The sequence below is a fragment of the Nannospalax galili genome, unplaced genomic scaffold (assembly GCF_000622305.1).
Source record: "Nannospalax galili isolate Female #2095 unplaced genomic scaffold, S.galili_v1.0 scaffold1189, whole genome shotgun sequence".
Taxonomy (NCBI): Eukaryota; Metazoa; Chordata; class Mammalia; order Rodentia; family Spalacidae; genus Nannospalax; species Nannospalax galili.
The window spans coordinates 666982-690797 of NW_008360313.1; the positions used below are offsets into that span (position 1 = coordinate 666982).

General features: G+C 37.0%; 2 protein-coding genes across 6 annotated transcripts in view; one reads left to right on the plus strand and one right to left on the minus strand.

Moving 5' to 3' along the window:
- Scyl3 (SCY1 like pseudokinase 3) overlaps window positions 1-203 on the plus strand; it is a 34950-nt gene extending 34747 nt beyond the window's left edge. For all 4 annotated transcript variants that reach the window (XM_008824894.3, XM_008824892.3, XM_008824895.3 and 1 more), the window contains one exon: window positions 10-203. In XM_008824894.3, coding sequence (XP_008823116.1) covers window positions 10-63 — 54 coding nt within the window. In that variant the 3' untranslated portion in view covers window positions 64-203. The remainder of the gene's footprint in view (window positions 1-9) is intronic.
- A 548-nt stretch (window positions 204-751) lies between these two features.
- The window catches only part of CUNH1orf112 (chromosome unknown C1orf112 homolog), a 37469-nt gene continuing 14404 nt past the window's right edge, over window positions 752-23816 (minus strand). The window contains exons 7-20 of one of the 2 annotated variants that reach the window (XM_017796067.2): window positions 22468-22616; window positions 22103-22232; window positions 19563-19749; window positions 18269-18351; window positions 17581-17632; window positions 16159-16248; window positions 11787-11972; window positions 9687-9809; window positions 8220-8315; window positions 6002-6115; window positions 4182-4286; window positions 3472-3552; window positions 1976-2095; window positions 752-1002 (exon numbers count right to left, since the gene is read on the minus strand). In XM_017796067.2, coding sequence (XP_017651556.1) covers window positions 802-1002; window positions 1976-2095; window positions 3472-3552; window positions 4182-4286; window positions 6002-6115; window positions 8220-8315; window positions 9687-9809; window positions 11787-11972; window positions 16159-16248; window positions 17581-17632; window positions 18269-18351; window positions 19563-19749; window positions 22103-22232; window positions 22468-22616 — 1717 coding nt within the window. In that variant the 3' untranslated portion in view covers window positions 752-801. The remainder of the gene's footprint in view (window positions 1003-1975; window positions 2096-3471; window positions 3553-4181; window positions 4287-6001; window positions 6116-8219; window positions 8316-9686; window positions 9810-11786; window positions 11973-16158; window positions 16249-17580; window positions 17633-18268; window positions 18352-19562; window positions 19750-22102; window positions 22233-22467; window positions 22617-23816) is intronic. The other variant, XM_029559522.1, reaches the window with a different exon arrangement.

Consider the following 23816-nt stretch of genomic DNA (forward strand, 5'->3'; position numbering starts at 1 on the left):
TTGTTACAGGGAGAGGCAGAAGGCTGGGGAGAAGGAGAGCTGAACTGGGAAGATAACTGGTGACAATGGGTATGAGCTAAACATGAGGAAGGATTCCTTTTTAAGAAACTTTATACCTCAGAAGCAGACTGCATGGACAAGAAGGCCCAAAGGCAGCCTGTCTTCTTATACCAGGAGCTCTTTTTGTTCTTTGTGCCAACTTGAACCTGAGCCCAACCTCAGGTTGCTAGCGAAAATCCTTGAGTGATAGGTAGGACGCTCTTGGTACTTGTTTCTAGGAGGAAAAGCCTGTGTGCGCTGACCAGACCAGTTTACATGCAGAGCAGGTAACTGAAGAAGTGCTTTTTCCAGAACAGTTCTGGAAGTAAAAAAAATTCAAGCAGGTAAGCTTAATTCTGTGCCATTTCTTTAAAAGAAGAGTAAGCTCTATTATGTTATAGTAACTTACTGAAAAAAATTTAGCTGTAAATTATGACTTCAAACTGCTAAGGTTTCCTTAGGAAGCTTATTTATTTGTTTATAATTTTATCACCTGAGTCAAAGAAAGGTCTTTTCCTTTATGGGCCTGGGCAGTTACAGACTGTTTCACATGTATTACACTGTACCAAAGTTCTTAATGAGAAGAATCTCCCCTAATCTTGTTCTCTAAATGTCAAATAAAGACTATTTTCACATTTAAAAAAGCTTTTATATGTGCTACAAAATCTACAAACATAATTTACAGTAGTAATTTCATTTACAAATATTCAGGCAGTTGATAAAGCATCAAACCCAGTTCTGTCTGGTAATAACACAGCTTATTCACGTTTCACCCTGGAGAACACAGTGTTTCATCTTCTCGATCCTTTCTTGCAGTGCCTCCATCTCCATTAGCAGCCAGCCTGGAGCAGGAGCCTTTTGGAGTAACAACTCAGTTGCTTCCAAAGCCCCTGCTGCTGCTTGCAGTGCTGACCTGTACTCTTCTTCCAAGGGGCACTCGTGACGGGCTCTTTTTGCATGAGGCTGGAAAATAAGGAGCACATGGGATGCATCATGCCATAACACTTGTACAAAAACAGTCATAGGGTCACAAAGAAGGGCACCCTCCCCATCTAGAATTGTACATAAATGTGCTCTTGGTTGTCATAAAGTGCTAGTACCACCAGTGTCCTAATTTATAAGTGGCAAGCATCAAAGCATCCTGTCTGAGTGAGTGTCCATGAGAAATGCTGCCTTGTCCCTGTCAATGAGCACTCTATAGGGAAAAGTGAAAGTGAATTTCCTGTACTTAAGTTGTGACTATGAGAACCAGAGTTCTTTGGATGCTTCTGGAGACAGATGAAAAAAACTCAGGCTTTCAGACATTTGCACAGGGAAGGGGGAACAGGGACCAAGACATACCTAATAATCTAGTTTCAGTTTTGAAGAAATGTCACATTTTAATTCATAAGGGCTGATTTACATAACTGATTCATATTAAACATTAATGTATTTCAGGTAAAATTTACATTGTAAAACTAAGTTACTATTATACCATGAACCTAGAACACTGTTCTTATTATAGTTTACAATTCAAATTATGTTCCTAGTGTTCAAAACAGAATTTTGAATAGCAGTAGTGTCAAATTTCTGCCAATGATAGGTACATGTGATACCCAGACAACTGACTATAAGGCTGGTTCAATGAGACAAGATCAACTGAACGTTTTAAAGTCAATTAACTTCTGTGTGGTCAGAAGCCATATTTGTCGTCATTCGTATAATACGTAACTTCTCCCAATAATAAAGTTTATTTGGTATAACATTTGCAACAATTTTTTTGTTGTTCTCTGTTGGTTAACATTTCAGGCAGAATATGTGACTATTCTTTAAAGTGGAACTACCATAAAATGGGAGAATTTTACATGTCTAGATGGAAATCCAACACAAGGGTAAGAATTGAACCAAATTTGTTTTATCTGTCATGAGGGAAGAAATTCCCTTGTCTAACACATACCTGTAAAATTGACCCCTTTGCTTCTTCCACAGTCACCTTAGCAAAGGGTCTCCAGAAGACACCTTTCTCCTGTTTCACACGGTCCACTTTGGCAGCTTCAGTTTCATCTACAAATCCTGTCTGCCAAAGACCATGAGAAACCAAGTAAACACCAACACATGAGCATTCTCTACTAGTTATCAAGTGGTATGGGATTTAGAATATGAAAGGACCAGTTAATGTTCATATATGTCTATAAGTTCAGAGTGTTAAAACCATTTGGGCTTAACATGTGACCAGGCAAATTTTAGATTGGGTAGATATATCTGTAAGTGCTGGTGATAGGATAATATGAATAAAATTCCTTTACCATGTCCTTTTCTACAGAAAAGTTAAAACTCACCTTTCCAAGAAAAAGTCTGTTACTTACTGTATAGGGTAAGATATTAGCAAAAGCAATTATATACACATGTACATAAAGTCCAGCTTAGATGCAAACTGCCCTACATATAATACATATTTATACATTTAGTTCCATGTATAATACACATATCCCAGTTAAATATGTACTTGGGCATAGGTTACTTTTCCGGGAACTTTTATCTGTGGTTTGACAGGTTTGTTTATTAGTATTTCAATTATCCCTTATATCCTAGCAAGAGTACCATATAAATTTCCAAAGTACACACAAGCATGGGATCCCTAGAATTAATGGTTCCACCAAACTGTAAAAACATCTTTTAAAAATGTCAGTCTGCACTCATATACATGTAGGCAATATACACATAGAATAAAAGTAATAAATATTAAAAATGTCAGTTTGGGAAAACCGTCTTTGGCTTGGTGTATAAAATACATCTAAATCATACTAAAATACAGGGTTAAAAAAAAATCATCATAAGCCTTATAATCATGTGTACCCAGTTAGGGTTATCAGTGGCTTAGGGGGTCCTCACTTTTCATCTTACTACCTAGATTTAGCAATGCTATGATATCCCAAACTTGCAAATTCCAAGTGGCTGGCTTCTCTGATGTATGCCCTTGACTGATTAGTGTAGGTTGTATATCCTTTTCTACAAATTGCTTCAGATTTCTTTCATAAACAATCAGATACTTTGGGGGATGGTACCCAAGTGTGAGCATGAAATTCATATGCCATCCTTAAACGTAATTGTACACAATATTTTTAGAAATGTTATGCATGAAACCGAGTTTATGGTGTGGTATTTTCTGGGGTTTTTTTGGAGTACTTTGCATTAGAGATGCTTAGCCTATCTGTTAGCATTTTTATGAGCGCTTTAGAAAGTCTTAAGTTAGGGCTGGGACTGTAGTAAAGCACTTGTCTAGGATATGCAAAGCCCTGGTTCATGTTAATTACATATATATATTACATGTATAGTATACATTTAGTTACATGTTTTAAGCTAAGTTGATTACAAATACACAATAAAAATATATGATTAAGAATAAAAATATATATGATTAAGACTAAAACAAGGACTTTATAAATTTAATACCTTCTCCAGAAAGGCTACAACTTTGTTCTTAATTTCTTCAGAACTGAGACACTGTGGAACTATCTCTTCATGATTTGTTCCCTATTAAAAGATCAACAAGAAGACGGATCAGTACATTTCAGCAACTTCTAAAGTTTTAAAACTATCATAATTAAAATCTCATTTAGTAAACAGTGCCCAAGGATTCCCAAAGGCAATATATGCTCAAAGTTCTTTTAAGGAGCCTTAGGGATAATTTTAACATTTATGCAGGCCTAGTGTTGTAAGGGTTAATTACTTCTGCATCAGTCATACTGATGCTTCTGGACTTAGGCACTCAGCAGAGTAAAAAGCATTTCCAAAAGAGAAACTCCAAATGTTTTTCTTCAGGATTTAACCTCAAAGCAGAGTTTCCTTCTGTCTAAAACCAAACCAACTTGAAGGTTTCACATCAAGAACCAATCCCAAAAGACTTCTGAAGGCAGCATCGGGGTAGATCTAGTCTGAATGCCTAGTCCTTCCTAATTGAGAGAATTTTGGAGACAGTTCCTTCATTGCTCTAGGCCTTAAAATGAGGCCCTAGAAAATAAAGATTAGTATCTCCTCCAACAGAAAATTTGACAACTGAGATAAAGAAGCAGCTTAGTAAGTACTTCTGAAATGTTCTGGAACTTTTGAAATATTAAAATGTTTTGGGAATCCTTGTGGTATATTGACCTTATAATAATTACCTCAGCAAACTGAGTAAATGCCTCTAAAGTATGTTGTTCTAGCAGCCAACTCCGGCTGGTTAGCAGTAGAGCAAGAATGCATGACAGGTTAGGCAGAATCTTGTCCTACAAATAGAACCAAACCTTGTTAGAGAAAAACCAACTTTAGTATAAGATGTTTCCAGCTTTTCACAATCCTATCCTGAGCATTTGTACGAAGCACACTATGTCCTCTATTTCTTTGCTTAAGTTCTTCCACAAACTTCCCATTCCCCTCAGTGTTAAAACAAGTAGTTTACAATGACTTGCAAAGTACCACCATCCTCGGTTATACAATAGCTTCCCCAAATAAACAAACATGCTCCTGTCTGAGGCTTTGCACTTGCTCCCCTGCCCCCACATTACCACTACCGCTTGACTTTTCCAGAGACACTGTATGGCTTTCTCCTTCCCCTTCAGATTTTTTCTAACTGCTGCCCTCATAAGGACTCTCCTGACTGACTCTATACCATTTTGAACCCTCCCCTCATACAGGTTTCCTGTGCTTCCCCCTCTGCTTTTATTTTTCTCCACAGCACTCTCCACCACTTACTACTACACATGCATCACAGTCTGTCAATGGACTCTCAGCAGGCTGAGACTGAGGATTAAAACAGCAGCTGCTACAGCAAGAACTCATGAATTTATCTCATGGCTTTAAATGTCACCTATGCTCATGAATTCCAAACTTTTCTTCAGGACTTGACCTCCCCCAGGGAGTGTTTAAGGCACTGCTACTTCTGATAATAAGCTTTTGCTCCATAGATTCTGTACTTAATGGGCAGAGTCTACAGCTGTGCATGAATCAAGCAGGACTCTGGAGTGAACTTATTTTATGGTAAAAAGAAAGCTCATCCAGAAAGATAGTATATGTTTATAATCCCAGAACTCCAGAGACTGAGATGAGGATTGCAAATTGGAAGCCAGCTTAGGCTACATGGTGAGACCCTATCCAAAACAATCCAGCTCAAATGTAAATATTTTGGGTATTTTTTGTCAAGAGAATTGAAAAGTTGTCTACATATGTACTACGCTTATCTCAAACAGAAGCTTACATGATGGAAACACGATTTAGTGTCATTTTCTTATGGACAAATGAATTCTTTAGAAATTAACCAAACTTTGGTTTCAAAGATTTTAATAAATATGTACTCGAATATTGTGTACTTGCTCTAATAACAGAAAAAAAGTACCTAGGTTATAAAAAGGAAGATAAAACTCCCAATTTAAAGGATCTACTATGGCTAGGTCTTAAAATTCGATAAGTGTCTTTCTCCATTTTGTAAGAAAGATTCCCACTTGTCAGCAATACATACTTTACAACATAAACAGGCTGCTTTGTTGATATGCCAAGAAAGTACCTGCAATTACCAAATTTCCAAATTAGATACTATTGCCTATAAGACAAAAATATCTTTCAGAAACTGTGCTGGGACCCAACAGAGAATCTTCCATCTCAGACTACAATAGGCAACTGGATAAATTATTTCTATGTCAACACATTTATTTTTTTAAGAAAGTTAAAACTCAGTCTATTTTGATAGCCACCCTTCTCATCAGATAATATTTTTTCCTAATTTCACTGTCAGCAACTGACAGAATTTTAGAAATCAGAAGGCTATGCCTGGCATGGTTCACACAATAATCTCAGCATTCAGGAGGCTGAGGCTGGAGGACTGACTCCCTTCTACAAGACCCTGTCTCAGAACAGCATCAATAACAAAATGGAAAGCATAAAAACCCCTGAGGTACTACAGAAATTTTGTTTTTAAGGTTTATATTTTTTGTCAAGAATATATTACCTGGATAGCTTGAGGAATAAAAAGTTTCCCTAGAGAAGACAGAAAGTCTAGCACTGCCAAAGAGATGTGGTCAGGAGGCTCAAATTTCAGTAGTGTGGGCAGCAAAGTTACTACCTACAGAAGGGAAAACAAGGAGCAGTTAAGTGGAATTGCTACCAATATTAGGGTGTGCGGGGAACAGAAACAAAACCCAGAACAACCAAACAGCTCACAAACTTGAACTGTACTGGAATCTGCATCAAATGAAAGAGTCATGAGCAGTTCTCAACACATTCTCCTGCCTCCAACCTCTGGGGAAATTCACGTGTGCCCTGCATTATATACCAAACCTTTAAGAATTATTTTATATTGTAAATTCTATTAAAAGAAGCTTATTATTTAAAGCAAGAGTTGACATACTTTCTGTAAGGAGTCAGACAGCAGAGCAGATGTGGTGGCACATGCCTTTAATCCCAGCACTCAGGAGGCAGAGGTAAGTTTGAAGCCAGCCTGGTCTATATAGAATTCCAGGCCAGCTGGGGAAACAATAGACCTTGTATCAAAAAACAAAATAAAGTAGTATATATTTTGGGCTTTTGCAGGCAACATGTTCTTTTGCATGTAGTTATACTCAGTTTTAAGTCATATTACGTGTGTTTTTTAAAAGAACCTCAGAACTTCCAAAATCAGCAAATTCAAATTTTACTGTGCTTAATGTGTTATTTACTGCATTCTCGGTCTTTACTATTATCCCCATTGTATCATGTTACTAACTATACTAATAATTAAAATATACTTAATTAGTATAGGTTTGCCTATTACTAATAATGTCTTCATGTATAGACCATTAACAAGAGTTACCTAAAACAACGCTTTTACTATTTTTTGGTTAATTTTTCCTATTGTTTTTGTTTCCTGTGAACTAAATCTCTCTTGATTCAAGAGAACAATTCTGCCTGATATGGACTCATCCCAAAGCCTTTAAATTACATCAGGTAAAGGAAGGCCTCTCCCATTTTTTTGTTACTTCAGAAGCTCCAAGTAAAGGCATTACAAAAAGCATCACTCCACACTCCATACAAGTGACTCAAGTTTGCCAGTACCCAGCTATGTAAGTTGGGGTCCAGAGAAGAAATTCATCAATACTCTTCTTTCATAATTGGGGCTGGAAAAATGACTCAGTGGTTAAGAGCACTGGCTGTTCTTGCGGAGGACCTGGGTTTGGTTCCCAACACCCACATGGCCACTAACAACCATCCGTAACTCCAGTTCCAGGGTATTCAACACCCTCTTCCAACTTCTGGGGCATTGCATGATAGAGGTGTACTTACTTATGTGCAAGCCATACACTCACTCATACACATAAAATTAAAAAAAGTTTTTTTCAAAAGGGCTAGAGAGATGGCTCAGATGTTAAAAGCACCGACTGCTCATGCAATTCTTGAGTTTGGTTTCTAGAACACACATGGCAGTCCATAACTATCTGTGACATCCAGCTGATGCCTTCTGACCTGCATGCACATGGTATACTTACTTACATGTAGGCAAAACACTCATACACATAAATTTTAATTTATTCAAAATAAATTCATTTATTCAAGAAAACAAAGAGGATCAGCTTTAAGTTCTAGTTGCCAGTGTTCCATAATTTCACAACTGTTGACAGTGCCTTTGAAAGTGCTATGAATGCAGGGTTCAACACAACAACCATGACCTTGGATTTTTCCTAGGCAGTAAACAGCCACATAACATTTTCATTGCTTTAAAAAAAAAAAAAAACATAAAATGATAGAAAACAAAGGCCAACTACACAAAACACTAGAAGGAAAAAATAGGTGCCATCTTTGATGAAGACAAGTGAATGACACATGCAGGAGTAACAGGGCTGGGGATATAGCTCAGTTGGTAAGAGTTTTCCTAAGCATGCACAAAGCCACTTAAAAATCAGTGTGGTGGTATTTACCTGTAATACTGGCACTCAGGAGATAGAGGCAGGAGAATCAGAAGTTCAAGGGCATCCTCTACTACATAGTAAGTTTGAAGCCAGCCTGGGTTCCATGAGACCTAGTCAAAAAAACGAACGAACGAACAAAAAACCAGAGGGTGAGGTGGGGAGAAGGGCTTAAAGGTTACAAGCAGACCAAACAGTAACTCAAAAAAGGGTTGTAGTAAGTGATACCAAATTAACAAACATTAAAGCACTAACTGGATAAAGTACTACTTGATAAAGTATTATTACCTGACTTATCAGTTGAAGATCTACAGTTTGTATGAAAAATCCCAGTAGTTTAAGTAAAAGGCTAAATGTCTGCTGAACACAGGGTTGGCCAATTACCTTAAACAATAAAGAGAAAAATTCTGGTGAAAATTTTCAATTACATGAGAATAGCTATAATAACTTTTATTGAACATTATATGTGTTAATATAAATGCTTTCTATTTATTACCTCACCTGTCTGCTTTACAGCAACTATAAGAAGCAGATAATATCCTCACTTTACTAATAACAGGATGAGAGAAATATTCTGCTCAAGATAACACCACTGAGAAAAAGAGCCATTCAAATCCAATTTTAAAGATGATCAACTACTGTTGTGTGTCACTGAATAATCTGTTCATCTTGGTTAAAGTGTACCTCTTCATGGCTATTGTTTATATCATACCACTGTGAAGCTATAGCTCCAGCCCAGATATCCTGAGTGACTACTGGGTGATATCTACCTAAAGTATCTACCTAAAGTCCAAACACTGTGGGATGGTAATGTGTCCATAAAAATGAATGACAGAACATGCTCTGCAGAGTGTAGGGTGTAGTCAATGGTAGAGCATTTACATGCAGGGGGCCCTGGGTTTAATCTGCATCATTAATTTAGCCATCATCGGCAAAATCATTTCTATTACTTTCCCAAAGTGTGGATTTTGCTCTCAGCTTCTACTGACTGTCAGAGAAAATTTAAACTTAAGTTTACAACTCTGTGCAGGGTATACATCATTCTACTTTCAGCATAATCATTACTTGACTTCCTGGCTTTCCTGGAAAGAGGAATACAAATCAGATGCATCCACTCACTAGCCCCTTTCACCTTTAAGTCAATTCAGTCTCATTACCTAAATGATTAAATGAAAATGCTAAAAATCACACAAATAGACTACAGTAACCCAGCAGAGAACAGAAACAGATGAAGAAACATTTTTAAAAGGGTTCAAGTTCATGAAAACAAGTAGATATTCTGTCACTGCTACTTTACTAGGTCCTAAGTTTCTTAATATCATCACACTCTGAGAAGGACCTGCCTGAGAGGGGAAGGAGATGGCTCAGTAAAGAGCCTGAGGTACAGGTGAGTTCCTGATCCCCAGCACACACATAAAAGACAAGCACTGCAGTGCCAAGGCTACAGCCTCAGTGCTAGTGGGGAAGGGGTAAGACAGGAGGATCCCTAAGCTCAATGGAGCTCTAGGTTCAATGAGAGATCTTGTCTCTAAAAACAAGGTGGAGTGTGATGGAGAAGATACCCAACCTTACCCTCTGGCATCTGCTTATGTACACACACAAACACAAGATCATATATAACTCCCCTCCCCAAACAGACACAAAGAACTGCTTGTGAATACAAATACATTAGAAATTTTACGCCATAGAGAAACTGCAATATTCTCTTGACAATACATTTTTATTTTCAAAGAAAAGATTAGTAACTTTCCTTACTTGTTTAATGTTTAAAAAAGCCCAGAGCTGACCCCAAACTTCAATAATTGCTGTTCGTTGTCCAACATCCAGCTCTTCACCAGCAGAATTACATATAGTGAGTAAGGCAGAGAGTGCTGTGTTCTACACGGGGAGAAAGGGAGGAAAAGGTCTAAGCATAGAAAGTATAAAGGATCAGGGGCCCAATTATAAAGATATTGCATGAGTTAAGTTCTTCATAAGATTCCATGTAAAATCAAACTTTTAAGTGCCAAAGTCATATTTTTTTCAGTTGTCTTAATACAGATATATTTTATTGTAACTAATTTTCCTTATATATAGAAACATTTGCTCCATTTTGCTAAAACTGTTTTCCTTTTAGGGTAAAAATTTCATTTAAAATAGCAACAGCTTTGAACTTCAATGAACAGGTTTTATACATGGTCAACCTAATTTAAAACATTCATCAGTGGGGGCTGGAAGATGGCTCAATGGTTAAGAGAACTTTCAGCTCTTGCAGAGGATCTGGGTTCAGCGCCAGAGGATTCCACGTCCTCTCTGGCCTCCACAGGTACTTGCATGCTTGTGGTGCACGGCCACACATATACACATAAAACTTTTTTCAGATTTGAAAATATCCATCAACATATTTTTTCACATTATATACTCAGCAATATTTATAGGTTTCTAGATTTTTATTGTTGCTATTGTTTTACCACTTGAGATGTTTCAGAAACACTGAATTTAATAAACAAATATAGCACTTGAGAAATACACCATGTAGAATTTGAATCAAAAACCCAGATCTCTCTGTGGCCTGGAATGGAGTTGTAGGGGGTGACGGGTGTCAAGTGAAAGCCGTATGAGAACCTGATGATCCAAAACAATGACTTTAATCCAATACTTCAATATCCACTCATGCTACAGAATTGTCTTACAGCTTCTCATTTGAGCAATCCATTTTCCTTTCCAAATATACACATTCATGGAGTTTTGGTCATAACCCTAAGGAGTTAATTGTACAAAACTGGTGCTTTTATCTGATATACTAAAGATATTTTTTCTTTATTATAAAAGTGTACTGTACATTAAGAGATTGAACTTGCTGGGCAATCAGAATTTAGTGCACATTAAATAAAAACAAATTTAACCCACTCATAAATAGCTGTTTAATAGTTTCTACAATAAAGCCACATAAAACTTAAATGTTTTAAATTATCTTAATAATTATGGTCAATTGCCATATTTTACAGCAGTACCAGAACAACTTCTCAGTATGGAAAGATTTCCCTTGAGAAGACCAGGAACTTCTAACCAAAGATTATAAATATACCTTCTACTCCTGCAATGGCTAGTTCCTATCCAGGCTCAGGTACTGTCCACTTACCATAAAGTGGTACTTACTGTACTGTGTACTGCTTAGCTAAATGTAAGTTCAGGAGGATAGAAATTTTGTTTTCCGTTTCATCTATCCCCCAATGCCTAGGACACAATTTACTACATAAGATCTCTCAAAATATATTTGAATAAATAAGCAAAGGGAAACAGAATAGGGAAATTCAGTTACATGTACTACATCTAGTCCACGTTTAGAAGTCGTACTTTCTACATATAGAAGAATCTCATGTCATTTTAGGAGGAAACAATCTAAATAGAAATACACATAAAGGCTCAGAGTAGGTTTGTATAAAATGTGTTGTATTTTGTCAAATAAAGGAATAATGTCTAAGCTGGGCATACTGGCACCCACCTATCATCCCAACATTAGGGAGGATGAGGCAAGATCATGAATTCAAAAATAGTCTGGGCACACACAGCATTGTCTTTTAAAAAAAAAAAAAAATCACATCTGCTTCACCCAAACATGCATTAGTGAAAACACTACAAATCAACTACTTTGTATTTTCCAAATGTGTTTTGCACAATAGAGGAAACCCTCCTACCACCAATACAAGTTACATTTTCAATTCTTAGGTCCTTTTATAACATACAGATTTGAAAATTTTACTAGTTTTTACGGGGGTGGGGGGGAGAAAGAGACTGACTATAACCCATCTTCCTACTGACCTACTCCATAAAACAGTGCTCAGTAAACAACTGAATGAATCAAAACTATCTCACCAGAAACTCAAGTTCTCCCAAAGTCTGACTGCTGCTCAGCCATTTCCTGCACTGGGCCAGGCACACTCTGGTCACTTCACATGCAGCTTCTTTCCTAAGATCAGCAGACAATGCGTGGAAGGAAATGTACTGCCATAGAGGCAAATTTTCTGCTTCTTTTGGAGAAAACTTTTGGAAAAATTCCACCTGAAATAAGTTGAAAATGAAACAAGTAACTTCAGACATGGAAGACTGGATGCACAAGAACTATATATTAACTCTAACACTTGAGATCATAAAAATTCAAGCTGGGCATGGTGGTACACACTACACACTACAATCCCAGCAGAGGCACGAGGATCTCTACAAATCTGAGGCTGTCCTGGTATACACAGTGAGTTCCAGGCCAGCCAGGGCTACAGAGTGAGATCCTGCCTCAAAAAACAAAAAATTTTGTTTTTTAAATACCTGATAAGATCACCATGTACCAGACCAATAAAATATAGGTGAACATGATTATTTTTTATTGCTAGTACATTGTACTTTTCAAAATGAAAAACTGCACTTAAGTGAAGCATGTTACAGATGCACAAGGAAATGTTAAACTATTTCATTACTATTCACATCAGATATTTTATCTTTTTTTCTACTTACTAGGTTTATTTTCCTAAGTACTTAACACCTTATACAATTAAGTCAAAACTTACACTCCAAATATAACAAGATCAATTAACCGCCCTCCTAGCTGACTTTTATCTCAGGTTACTGTATTAGAGAACATAAGAGAAGCAAAGATCATAGATCCCGTTTTCAAAGGGTTAGCTGGCTCTGTGACACTTTAGAGGACATACTAAACTAGTTTCCCAAAGTGAAGCCACTTTGGTTGGCAAAGTTGAAAGCATTTACTGGGTTAGCAAAGAAGCAAGACTTATTTGTTAAAATGTAGATGTCAAGAAGACTTCATAAAAATAGGAAGCAAAAAACAAGTCCAAATACTAGATTATTAGATTTGGGTGCAAAAATCTCCCAGCAAAAAAACTGTATTTAATTGCTAAAGTAGAACTTAACCAGAAGGTGTATTAATCTACTTTTAAGAAATGAAACAATTTTTAATACTGAAACACATTAAATTTCTGAAAACTTGTCCTACATCAAAACTTAAAAGGGTCCTTGTAAAACCAAAGCAACAGATGAAACTTGACAGATAACCTTTCTGTATATATTTGTATTTGAACTCTTTCATTCACAGAAAATATTTAGTTGCCAAACAAGCAAGTGATTATGTGGTCATTGCTGTGGCAAAGGCTACAAGCCCCCCCAAATGGATCCTTCCTTGAGCTGAGTGTTAATTAAACAAGCAGCTTTAGCATAAAACCAAACTGCACCAGTCAGTTCAACATCTATGTTCTTTATAATAAAAGTCCCAAGTCAATGAATGCTTTTCAAAATATTAACAACATGTAATAAGCTCTGAACAGTACAAAAGGTATCACCAAAACCGATCACTTTAAGAGTTCCAAATTCTTGGGGCTGGAGAGATGGCTCAGCGGTTAAGAGCACTGACTGCTCTTGCAGAGGACCCGGGTTCAAGTCCCAGCACCCACATGGTGACTATGAACTGTCCTTAACTCCAGGTCCAGTTCTCTTCTGACCTCTACGGCATGGCACTGCATGACACGGGTGCACTCACATACATGCAGGCAATACACTCATACACATAAAATAAAAATAATAAAATATTTTTAAAAAAGAGTTCTAAATTCTATTCAGAAGGTAAAACTGGCTTCAACACCATTTTAAAGACTTAAGACTGACAGTTCATGAGGAATGGTGTATAAGAAAAATACGACACAGAGAATTATGACTCCCCCATAAAACCGAGAAGAGAAATACACCTGTGGTGCAAATATAATGATTTTTACTTTATTTTAAACACACACTGTGATCTTCACCATGAGCTGTCAACTTGACACAACCTAGAATCACCTGGGAAATCTAAATGACTTTGCACTGGTTGTGCAGCTCGCATGTCTGTGGGGGTGGTCTTACCTCAGTTGACTGACATGAGAAGAAGCAGTGGGGGGGGGGGGCACCATTCCTTAGGCAGTGAGTCCTGAACTGTGCACAAGTGGAACATTTGAGCTGAGTTCAAGCAAACCAGCATGTATGCCTTCATTTCTCACTGTGGATGTGACTACCTGCTTGAAGTTCCTGCCTTGACTTCCCTACGCTGATGGACTTTAAACTGGAATTGTAAGCTAAATAAGCCTTTTCTCCCCTTAAAGTTGCTTTTTAATCAAGGTGTTTTATTGCAGCAACAGAAATGAAACTATAACACACAATTGTTAGTACCTTTAGAAAAGGTACATTTCTTTCCCTTCAATCAGGGAACATCTGAAATAAGAATACTAAGAGTTATATATTCAATTCAACTTTTTTGAAAATTTTTATTAGTTTTAATTTTGTATGTGTCTATGTGTAGGTATATGCACATGAATGCAGGTTCCCTCAGAGGACAGAAGAAGGCATCAAATCCCCTGGAGCTGGAGTTACAGGCAGTTGTAAGCTGACGTGGGTGTTAGAATCTAAACTCATGTCTTCTGCAAGAGCCGTATGTGATCTTAACTACAGAGCCATCTCTCCAGACTCTTTAATTTAGCTATTACTTCCCACATGGAAACAGAAAATACATTTTGACATCCATCTACACTGCTATTTCCTTGTCAAAATTATCATCAGACATCTTTTTTAAAATTTCAGTTTAGTAAAACATATCCATTCTAAGATTAACTCCCTTCACGTGTGTTAATACTGCACCACTGATACTGAAGATTCAAACCAAGACCTGAGTGGCCTTATACACTAATCCCTTTCACTGATCCAGTAGTCCCCAAGCTTGACTCCATGTCAGAATCACATAGGTATTTAACCACAAAAGCAAATCATCTGAACCTTATTAAAGCATACTCCATTTGTAGGTTTGAGTCCAGAAACCTGTTTTTAAAAACAAACCAAAAAAGAAGAAAACAAACATCTGCTAGAGCACTTCCAATAGGACCAGTCTTAACAGTGGACAAGGCTACTCAGGCCCATATCACTCTGGCATCTCCTCATTCACAACAGAGCTTGTAGACATCACAACACCAAACAACTGAAGCTCATCATAGTTGAAACTTTTCCCCAAAAGTCAATCTTATTTGCTATAAAAACTATGAGGCATCATCGAAAGCCTAATAAATGGGGCAAAGGATACAAAACTATCTCATTGCTTACAAGTATCTTAAATGTATGAAAAAGGAGAAAGACGTATTCCAGGAAGACAGAATCAGATTATCTGTAACCTGAAGAGACATCAAAATCTACACTGACCTAAAAGCAGTAACCAAAACAATATGTATTTTATGTTCCAGTCACACCACATTCAAATACAGAATAAACGAAGTAGAGTACAGCAGGACATGGTGGTACATGCCTTTAATCCCAGCATTTGGGAGGCAGAAGTAGGGGAATCTGTATGAGTTCAAGGCCAGCCTGGTCTACACAGTCAGATCCTGTCTCAAAATACAAAGGGGTGAGAGTTGGGGGTGAAGGAATCAAAATCCATTTCTCAACAGTTGCTTGCTGACAGTGACACAGACAATATCCTTGCCTGGTGGGGTAGGGCCATGAAGAAAAAGAGACGCTTCAACAGTATTGATAGGTTGGTGAGCTGAAAACATTCTCCAGGACAAAATTTTATCTGGGGAAGACAGGAAAAGAGAAGAGATTGATTTAAAACCAGGGGTTTTATAAAATACCATCATATGCCAAATATTAATAATGGCTTTTTCTGAGGGTTAACTATAGCTAATTTTAATTCTTAACTTAGGGCTACTCTTCAGTTCCTTTTGTTTCAGATAACCTAGATTATATTCATAACAAGCAAGAAAAGTCAATCTTATTTGCTATAAAAACTATGAGGCATCATCGAAAGCCTAATAAATGGGGCAAAGGATACAAAACTATCTCATTGCTTACAAGTATCTTAAATGTATGAAAAAGGAGAAAGACGTATTCCAGGAAGACAGAATCAGATTATCTGTAACCTGAAGAGACATCAAAATCTACACTGACCTAAAAGCAGTAACCAAAACAATATGTATTTTATGTTCCAGTCACACCACATTCAAATACAGAATAAACGAAGTAGAGTACAGCAGGACATGGTGGTACATGCCTTTAATCCCAGCATTTGGGAGGCAGAAGTAGGGGAATCTGTATGAGTTCAAGGCCAGCCTGGTCTACACAGTCAGATCCTGTCTCAAAATACAAAGGGGTGAGAGTTGGGGGTGAAGGAATCAAAATCCATTTCTCAACAGTTGCTTGCTGACAGTGACACAGACAATATCCTTGCCTGGTGGGGTAGGGCCATGAAGAAAAAGAGACGCTTCAACAGTATTGATAGGTTGGTGAGCTGAAAACATTCTCCAGGACAAAATTTTATCTGGGGAAGACAGGAAAAGAGAAGAGATTGATTTAAAACCAGGGGTTTTATAAAATACCATCATATGCCAAATATTAATAATGGCTTTTTCTGAGGGTTAACTATAGCTAATTTTAATTCTTAACTTAGGGCTACTCTTCAGTTCCTTTTGTTTCAGATAACCTAGATTATATTCATAACAAGCAAGAAATTCTTATGTTACATTTAAAAACACTAATTTCTAGTTTAAATTACCACTTTGGTAACTTGGTATGTTAATCCTGCTAAAGTTATGGAATTTTTAAATATCTAAGCACAATAATGTGGAGGCAGAGGTTGAGATAGCTCTTGTAAGATAATCCTAACACTCAGGAGGCTGAGGCAAGAAGATCTATAGTCAAGGTCAGTGCAAACTTAATACCATTTTGTACCCAAAAGGAAATAAATGATCGAGACTGAAGATATAAAACAAATCACTCTCTTTTGTACAAGATGAGTTAGGCTTTAGGACAGTAAGTCATGGTCCAGGCTACTAGCTATGGAGGTGTGAGTGTCAGCTATATTCCTCACTGGATTATACCATCATTAAAGGTAAATCAAAAATGTACAACACAGTTAACAAAAGGTGGATAAGCTCCAATATGTTCACTATCAAAGGCCAGTGTCAAAAGAGCAAGAAGGGACAGGCCATCACTTCATATGGAACATATTTCAGAATTAGAAACAACAAAACATTTCAACATTAAGATGAAAAGAGCTCCTTTAGTCACTTTATCTTTGTACTCAATAATAAACCTGACTTCTTTTCCTAAAGACACTGATCACTACTGCTTAGTCCCTTGCAACATCCTGACTGAAAGCACAACAAAATCGCAGGTGAGCTAAAGTGACAGTAAAGAGATGAGCATTTAGCCATTAATGTTACAACTCATTTCTATTTTTCATTCAATTTCAATTCTATTTTTTTCTTTTTTAGAGACAGGGTCTCCCTAAAGCCCGAGCTGGCTTGAAACTCACTATGTAAACCAGGCTAGCCTCAATCTCACAGAGATCCGCCTGCCTCTGCTTCCTGAGTGCTGAGATTAAACTTGTGTGGCACCACAAATGGCTTTAAAAAACTATTCTTAACCTAGATCATGGCCCTTTATACATTTTGAAAAAATGAGAAAATGTTCCCACTTTTACAAGGATTTTCAGTAATACATTTTTCTTATTAGCATCAGCATTAATGTGGAACAGAGAAAATGTCAAAGCAATTCAGCTGCTACTACTACTACTTTTGTTATTCACATTTTAAAAGATTATTAGATTCCTAAAGAAAATATATATTTCAGTCTTCGTAATTCTACTTACCAGATGAGCCACTAAGGTGACATGATGTGCACAGAGTTCAGCAGTCCCATATCTATGATACATTAAAAAGGTACTGAGTTTCTACAATTGCACAGAGAAGCAAAGATAGAAATATCCTGGTGAGCACAAATGAACTACTATTACAGGTTGAGTATCCTTAATCTGAAAGGTTTTAGACAAGAAGTATTTCAGAGTTTGGATTTTATTCGTTTAGTATATTTACATATACATTATAAGAATGGGAGATAGCGACCAAGTCTACATTTGAAATTCATTTATGTTTCATATACAAGCTATCTACACAGCCTGAAAGTAATTGTTATACATTTTTTCTAATAACCTTGTGCATTAAAGTTTCATGGCATGCAACTTCCTAATGGTGACATCAGAACAGTTCTCAAAAGTTTGGTACTGTTTTAGATTTCAAATCATGCATGCTCAAACTATATGCCCATAACCAAGGAATACCATAATTATACAGAACTACCCAACAAATAACTCATCCATTAGCTTGCACCAAAGGGAAAGAGGAAACCTGATTACAAATTTAGTACAGTAGCATGAAATCAGGCCATTTTCAGGTGCTATTAAAGGGCTATAAAAACGGAATTTTTCTATGAACTTACAATTACAAAATCATTTAGTCACTACTAAAACCCAATCCAAACACCAAAATGGCACTTTTTACCGGGCAAGGAAGCACCAGGCATCCATCGCTAACAAAGAGGTAATCATATTAGCACTAAGCACAGCATTCAACAGAACAGTATCCTATGGAGAAACAGAAATGTTAGTGCATTAATAGGCTTACACTCGAGAAATGTTAACATTACATTACTCACACCAAATCAAGAAAGCACTATCAGAATCCAAATAAAAGATCCTCAATGGAAAGAAAGCTCTACATCCTAGTATCTGAAAGAAGCTGCAATGCCATTCCCTTTTCTGCTAAGCACCTACTGTATGCTAATCATTGTGTTGAGCAAAGGGAAACCAAATGGATTTTAAGTGTGCTAACTCAATCATTAAGCTACATAAACCACACTCTGAAAGTTTTCAAACAACAATAATACAGTTTTGTCTTTTTTTTCACAGGCAACATTTAACTTGTGGTAATGTTATCCATTGTGTACTATCTCAAATACTAATCATTGGGTAAATTCTAGGGATTTTTCTATTTCCTGAACATCCTCAGGCTGAGACGGCAAATTATCCAGACAGCAATCATCAATTTTTCCTTAAATACTCCCAACTTCTTTAATAATCTAATTCCATTAAAAATAAAACTCTCTACAATAGTTCTGAAATTGCTGTTACTTACTTTTTATGAAACTTAGGTGTGGTTGATTTGAATGAAAAATGTCCCCCACAAGCTGATGTATTTGAACACTTAGTCACTCACTAGCTGGTGGTTCTGTCTGAAGAGGTTATGGATCTTTTAAGAGGTGGACTCTTGTTGGAGGAAGTATGTCACTGAGGGGGGCTTTGAGATTTTAGAGCCTTGCCCCATTTCCAGTTCCCTTTCTGTTTCCTGTGTGCCACAAAGCTGTGATCTCTCAGCTTTCTAAAATTCCAGGCACTTGCTGGCATGCTTCCCCCACTATTATGGACTTCCCCTCTGAACCGTAAGCCAAAATAAACTCTTCCTTCTGTAAGCTGCTTTTGGTCAGGGTATTTTAGTACAGGAACATAAAAACAATTATTTAGTAATATCCCCTTCTCATTTTTCCTCTTCTCACAGTATTTCCTTGTACCCCCTTACTCAAAAGGTAAAATAGTTTCTCAAATATTTAAAGCAAATACTAGATCTAAGTACTATAAGAATCAAGGTTTACCATTTCCTAGGATACAACTGAACTAAAAGGCAAAATGTTAAGGGGATGGTGTTTACAAAAGAATATTCATTCTCATATCAAGTACAATTTCAATGGAAAAAAAGGCAAGTATAAACTCTACTTTATTAAAGTTGGTAATATGCTTACCAGCTCAGGAAACAGCAAGGGATGAAAGGAAGCAATAAACACACACAGATGAACACAAACATGATGATATAAAGTGACAGCCACCTCGGCTTGCCCTTTACTCTTTACTCCCTGTAAATGAACAGGCAGAGAGAGTTCACCAGAACACTGCTCAAAACTGTAGAAAATGGCTTTGAGTAGAGACACCCTGCAGGAAAATTGAGAACATTGACCCTACCATTAATAGAAGTTAATGAATAGCAGGTAAATAATGTCATATAAAGTACTGCTTTAGAAAACCAAATATTTCAAGAATACAATCAATTATAATTGATAATACATATGAACATATACATATAAAAAGGCATATTCCTTACTTAGAGAAAGTCTTTAAAGAATTTTCTTGAACAAAACTTTTTCAAAATGGGTATGTAATCTCAAGTGCTGAGATTGAAGACAGGATTATTGTGAATTCCAAGACAGCCAGAGTTACACAGGAAGACCTCCCCCGCCCCCCCTTAAAAACCAAAAACAGCTGGGCGTGGTGGTGCACGCCTTTAATCCCAGCACTTGGGAGGCAGAGGCAGGTGGATCTCTGTGAGTTCAAGGCCAGCCTGGTCTACATAGTGAGTTCTAGGACAGCTGGGGCTACAGGGAGACCCTGTCTCAAAAAGACCAAAAAACAAACAAACAAAAACCCAAAACAAAGCAAATAAACAAACCAATAGACGTTTCCCCCATCACTTTCAATAGTGTCAAGTTACACAAAATCAATGTCAAAGCTTCATACAGAATTTTAAAACTATCTAAATTAAAATATTATTTTTAAAAGTACAGGAAGAGTCTTTTTAGGACTGAAATGGCTGAAGAAATTATCATTAAGGTTTTAAGTAATAAACTAAAAATAAGGAAAATATAAAGTGATAAGACAAAATCCTAGGTATAAGGCAGACAAACCAGTCTGACATAATTAGGTTTATATGTTAAAAGGAGTAAAAAGGAATGAAAGGTTTCAAGAGCCACAGATCAGGGAGGACTAGAGTAAAACAGTGTCTTCTGCATAACACAGGACCTCTGTACTCGTGAACTCACTGCAGCTGTGGTTCCTACACTAGCCCTACAAGATCAAGCCAGCAACTCTGGCATGTAGCATGCAGCATGCAGCAGGAAGGGACTCATGAGCTCCAATGGTTTCTGGCTACGGAAAAGCCAGTTTCCTTTAAGGTATGGCTCCCCTGGTAGGTCAACCACATTACAGTGGATAGCCTCCCGCCCATGACTACAAGGGCAACACAAATTGAACTCAGTGGGTTATTTTTTTTAAAAAGGCCATAAATTTGGGGTATGGCTCCCCTGGTAGGTCAACCACATTACAGTGGATGGCCTCCCGCCCATGACTACAAGGGCAGCACAAATTGAACTCAGTGGGTTATTTTTTTTAAAAAGGCCATAAATTTGGGAGGGGTGACGAGAGGTGAGAGTGAGGCGATCTGGGGAATTAGGAGGAGAGGGATAAATATGATCAAAGTATACTGTATGGATATATAAAATGCTCAACAAAAAGCTTATTTAAAAAACGAAGGAATGAGGAGTAAAAGTTGACAGCAACAAGACAGATTGCAAATCTGAGGAGCTGGAACATTGCACTTCATTTTTTGAGATTAGCCAGATGAGCTAAATCGAGTTCAATATTGTATAACTGTATTTATTCAACTGTGAACCTAAAAATTTACAGCCACTTTTGAAAGAGATGTATCCTGTTCCGTAAATTTTTACTGAATATGTTAAAGCTGTAATGAAATGCTTCTTCTAATCATGTGGTTATTAAATAAAAATTAATTTTAAAAAAAGGATGAAAAATTGAAAGCACAGCAATAATCCAGGGAGTAAGAACCTCCAGCCTGGACTACAGGGCTGACAAAGAGGACGAAGAGTAAAGTTTCCCAAGAGACACCATACAAACTCATTTTTCCACCTTTTCTTTCTTTCAGATTTATTTTATTTATGTACATATCTATGTCTACATGTCTGTATGAGTATATATGCCCGAGTATATGCAGGTGCCCAAAGAGGCCATTAGGGGACACCAGATCCACTGAAACTGGAGTCATAGGTGTTTGTGAGCTGTTCAACAAGGGTGGTGGGATCTGATCTCCAGTCCTGATGACTGAGCAGCAACACTCTTAACTGCTGAGCTATCTCTCCAGACCCCATTACAACACATTTCTATATGTTATTGTTTACATTTATTCTATTCCAGCCAACATTTTGAATGCCAACTAATGGACAAATAAGCAGTGAACAAGATAAAGCATGTCTAGCAAGTGTTATTGATTTATATATATATATATATATCTTATACAAAGTTGTTTTTCTACATAGCAGTAGAATATGACAAACTGGTCTCAAACTGCTAGGTTCAAGTGCTTCTCCTGCATCAGCATCTGGCATAGTAGGGATTAGACACAAATCATGCCCGGCTTCAACGTAGTTTTAAGTACATTTCAAATAACAGGGCACCCTAAAGCACCAGGAAATGAGTAGATGTAAAAATGTGTTACCTGGTCATAGCTTCAGAGACTTGGCTTTCTGTACACCATAGGGTCTGTACATCTTCAGGCTGAGAGGACAGCTTATCCATGACAACAACCAGGAGTAGGCATTGTGGAAACTGTAGTTCACATGGCAGGTCTTATACATATTTAAGTTATATATTAAGTTCCAACAAATTGGTGAAAAAAAAAAGTAGAAATTTGATTGTGTTATATAAACTAAAGGCAATATTTAAATGAGAATGTTTCAATAAAAATACCAAGAATTTTTAAATAAAATTTTATAACTATAGTGACTGCATAGAAATAACTGTATGCCACATGCCTTAACAATTAATAAGAGATGATTTAACACTACATTATTTAAACCTTACCTAATTGACTATCCAGAACCGCCTTTACAAAATGCTGGGATGTGAGCAGCTGGCTGATAAGTGGGTCCAGCATCACAAGGAAAGCACCTGCTATTTCCTCCTGTTGTGCTTTGGAAATCCTGATGGCATATAGGCTTGGAGGAAACTTACTGTCAACAGAGGAGGAAAACCTCATTCATTTCATAAATTTCTTCTAAATTTGGGTAGTGTAGCTGATGTCTCAGTAGTGAATAAGCATATAAAATGAAGTACTTCATGGAAAAAAAACTCAAAGTACTGGATTGATGCAAAAAAGATATGAAGACCTAGGAACTAAAAAACATAACTATAACTCTAGAAAATATTTCCTGGAAAAACCTTCAGTATTATTTTGATGCATTTTCTTTATTTTTATTTTACATGTATGTTTTTCCAACATTTTGTAAATACATCTGTGTTATGCAATGTTCACACAGGCCAGCAGAGGACATTCTATCCCTTGGAACTGGAGTTAGGGAGGGTCGTTAGGGAACCAAATCTGCAAGAGCAGCCAGTGTTCTTACCTGCTAATCCGTCTCTCCAGGTCATTATTTTGTTGCATTTGAATACCATTTGATAAGAATGTCCTTAAAAATACTGCAAACACTACAGGGCATGGTAGTTTATCAATTATTTGTCAATTTGTCAATTATTTGTCTGACTTTGTTCACTGACCTCCTTAATCCTGCATTTTTCCTTCTGTGACATTTATTTGGTTATCATGATAAGAAAGACAAATATAAACAAAATCTGTAGGTAATAAAATTCCATAGACTTAACTAGAGCTACTGAGCATCTGAGTATTTTTCAGTAATATGATGTATTTATAGATTATTTGATTTTTTTGGGGGGGGGTCTTTTTTGAGACAGGATCTCCCTGTAGCCCCAGCTGTCCTGGAACTCACTATGTAGACCAGGGTGGCCTTGAACTCTCAGAGATCTGCTCGCCTCTGCCTCCAGAGTGCTGGGATTAAAGGCGTGTGCCACCACACCGGCTATTTGATGTATGTTTAAATGTCTGTGTCATCATGCCATGCACTGCTCAACGAGTGGGTGGTATGACAAAGCACTGCTTTACATGGCTTACATTCTAATGGAAGGGAACAGTTAAACAAGTAAAACAGTGAACTTATATAATTGTCTCCCTTTTATCTATTATTTCAGTTTCCAGAAGTCAATCATCTGAAAACACTCAATGAAAAATGACAGAAATAAACAAGTCTTAAGTTGTGTGCTATTCTAAATAACGTGATGAAATTTCATGCCACTTCCACAGGACCTGGGATGTAAATCAGCCCTTTGTCCAGTAAAAACATGCTATACACATTAAC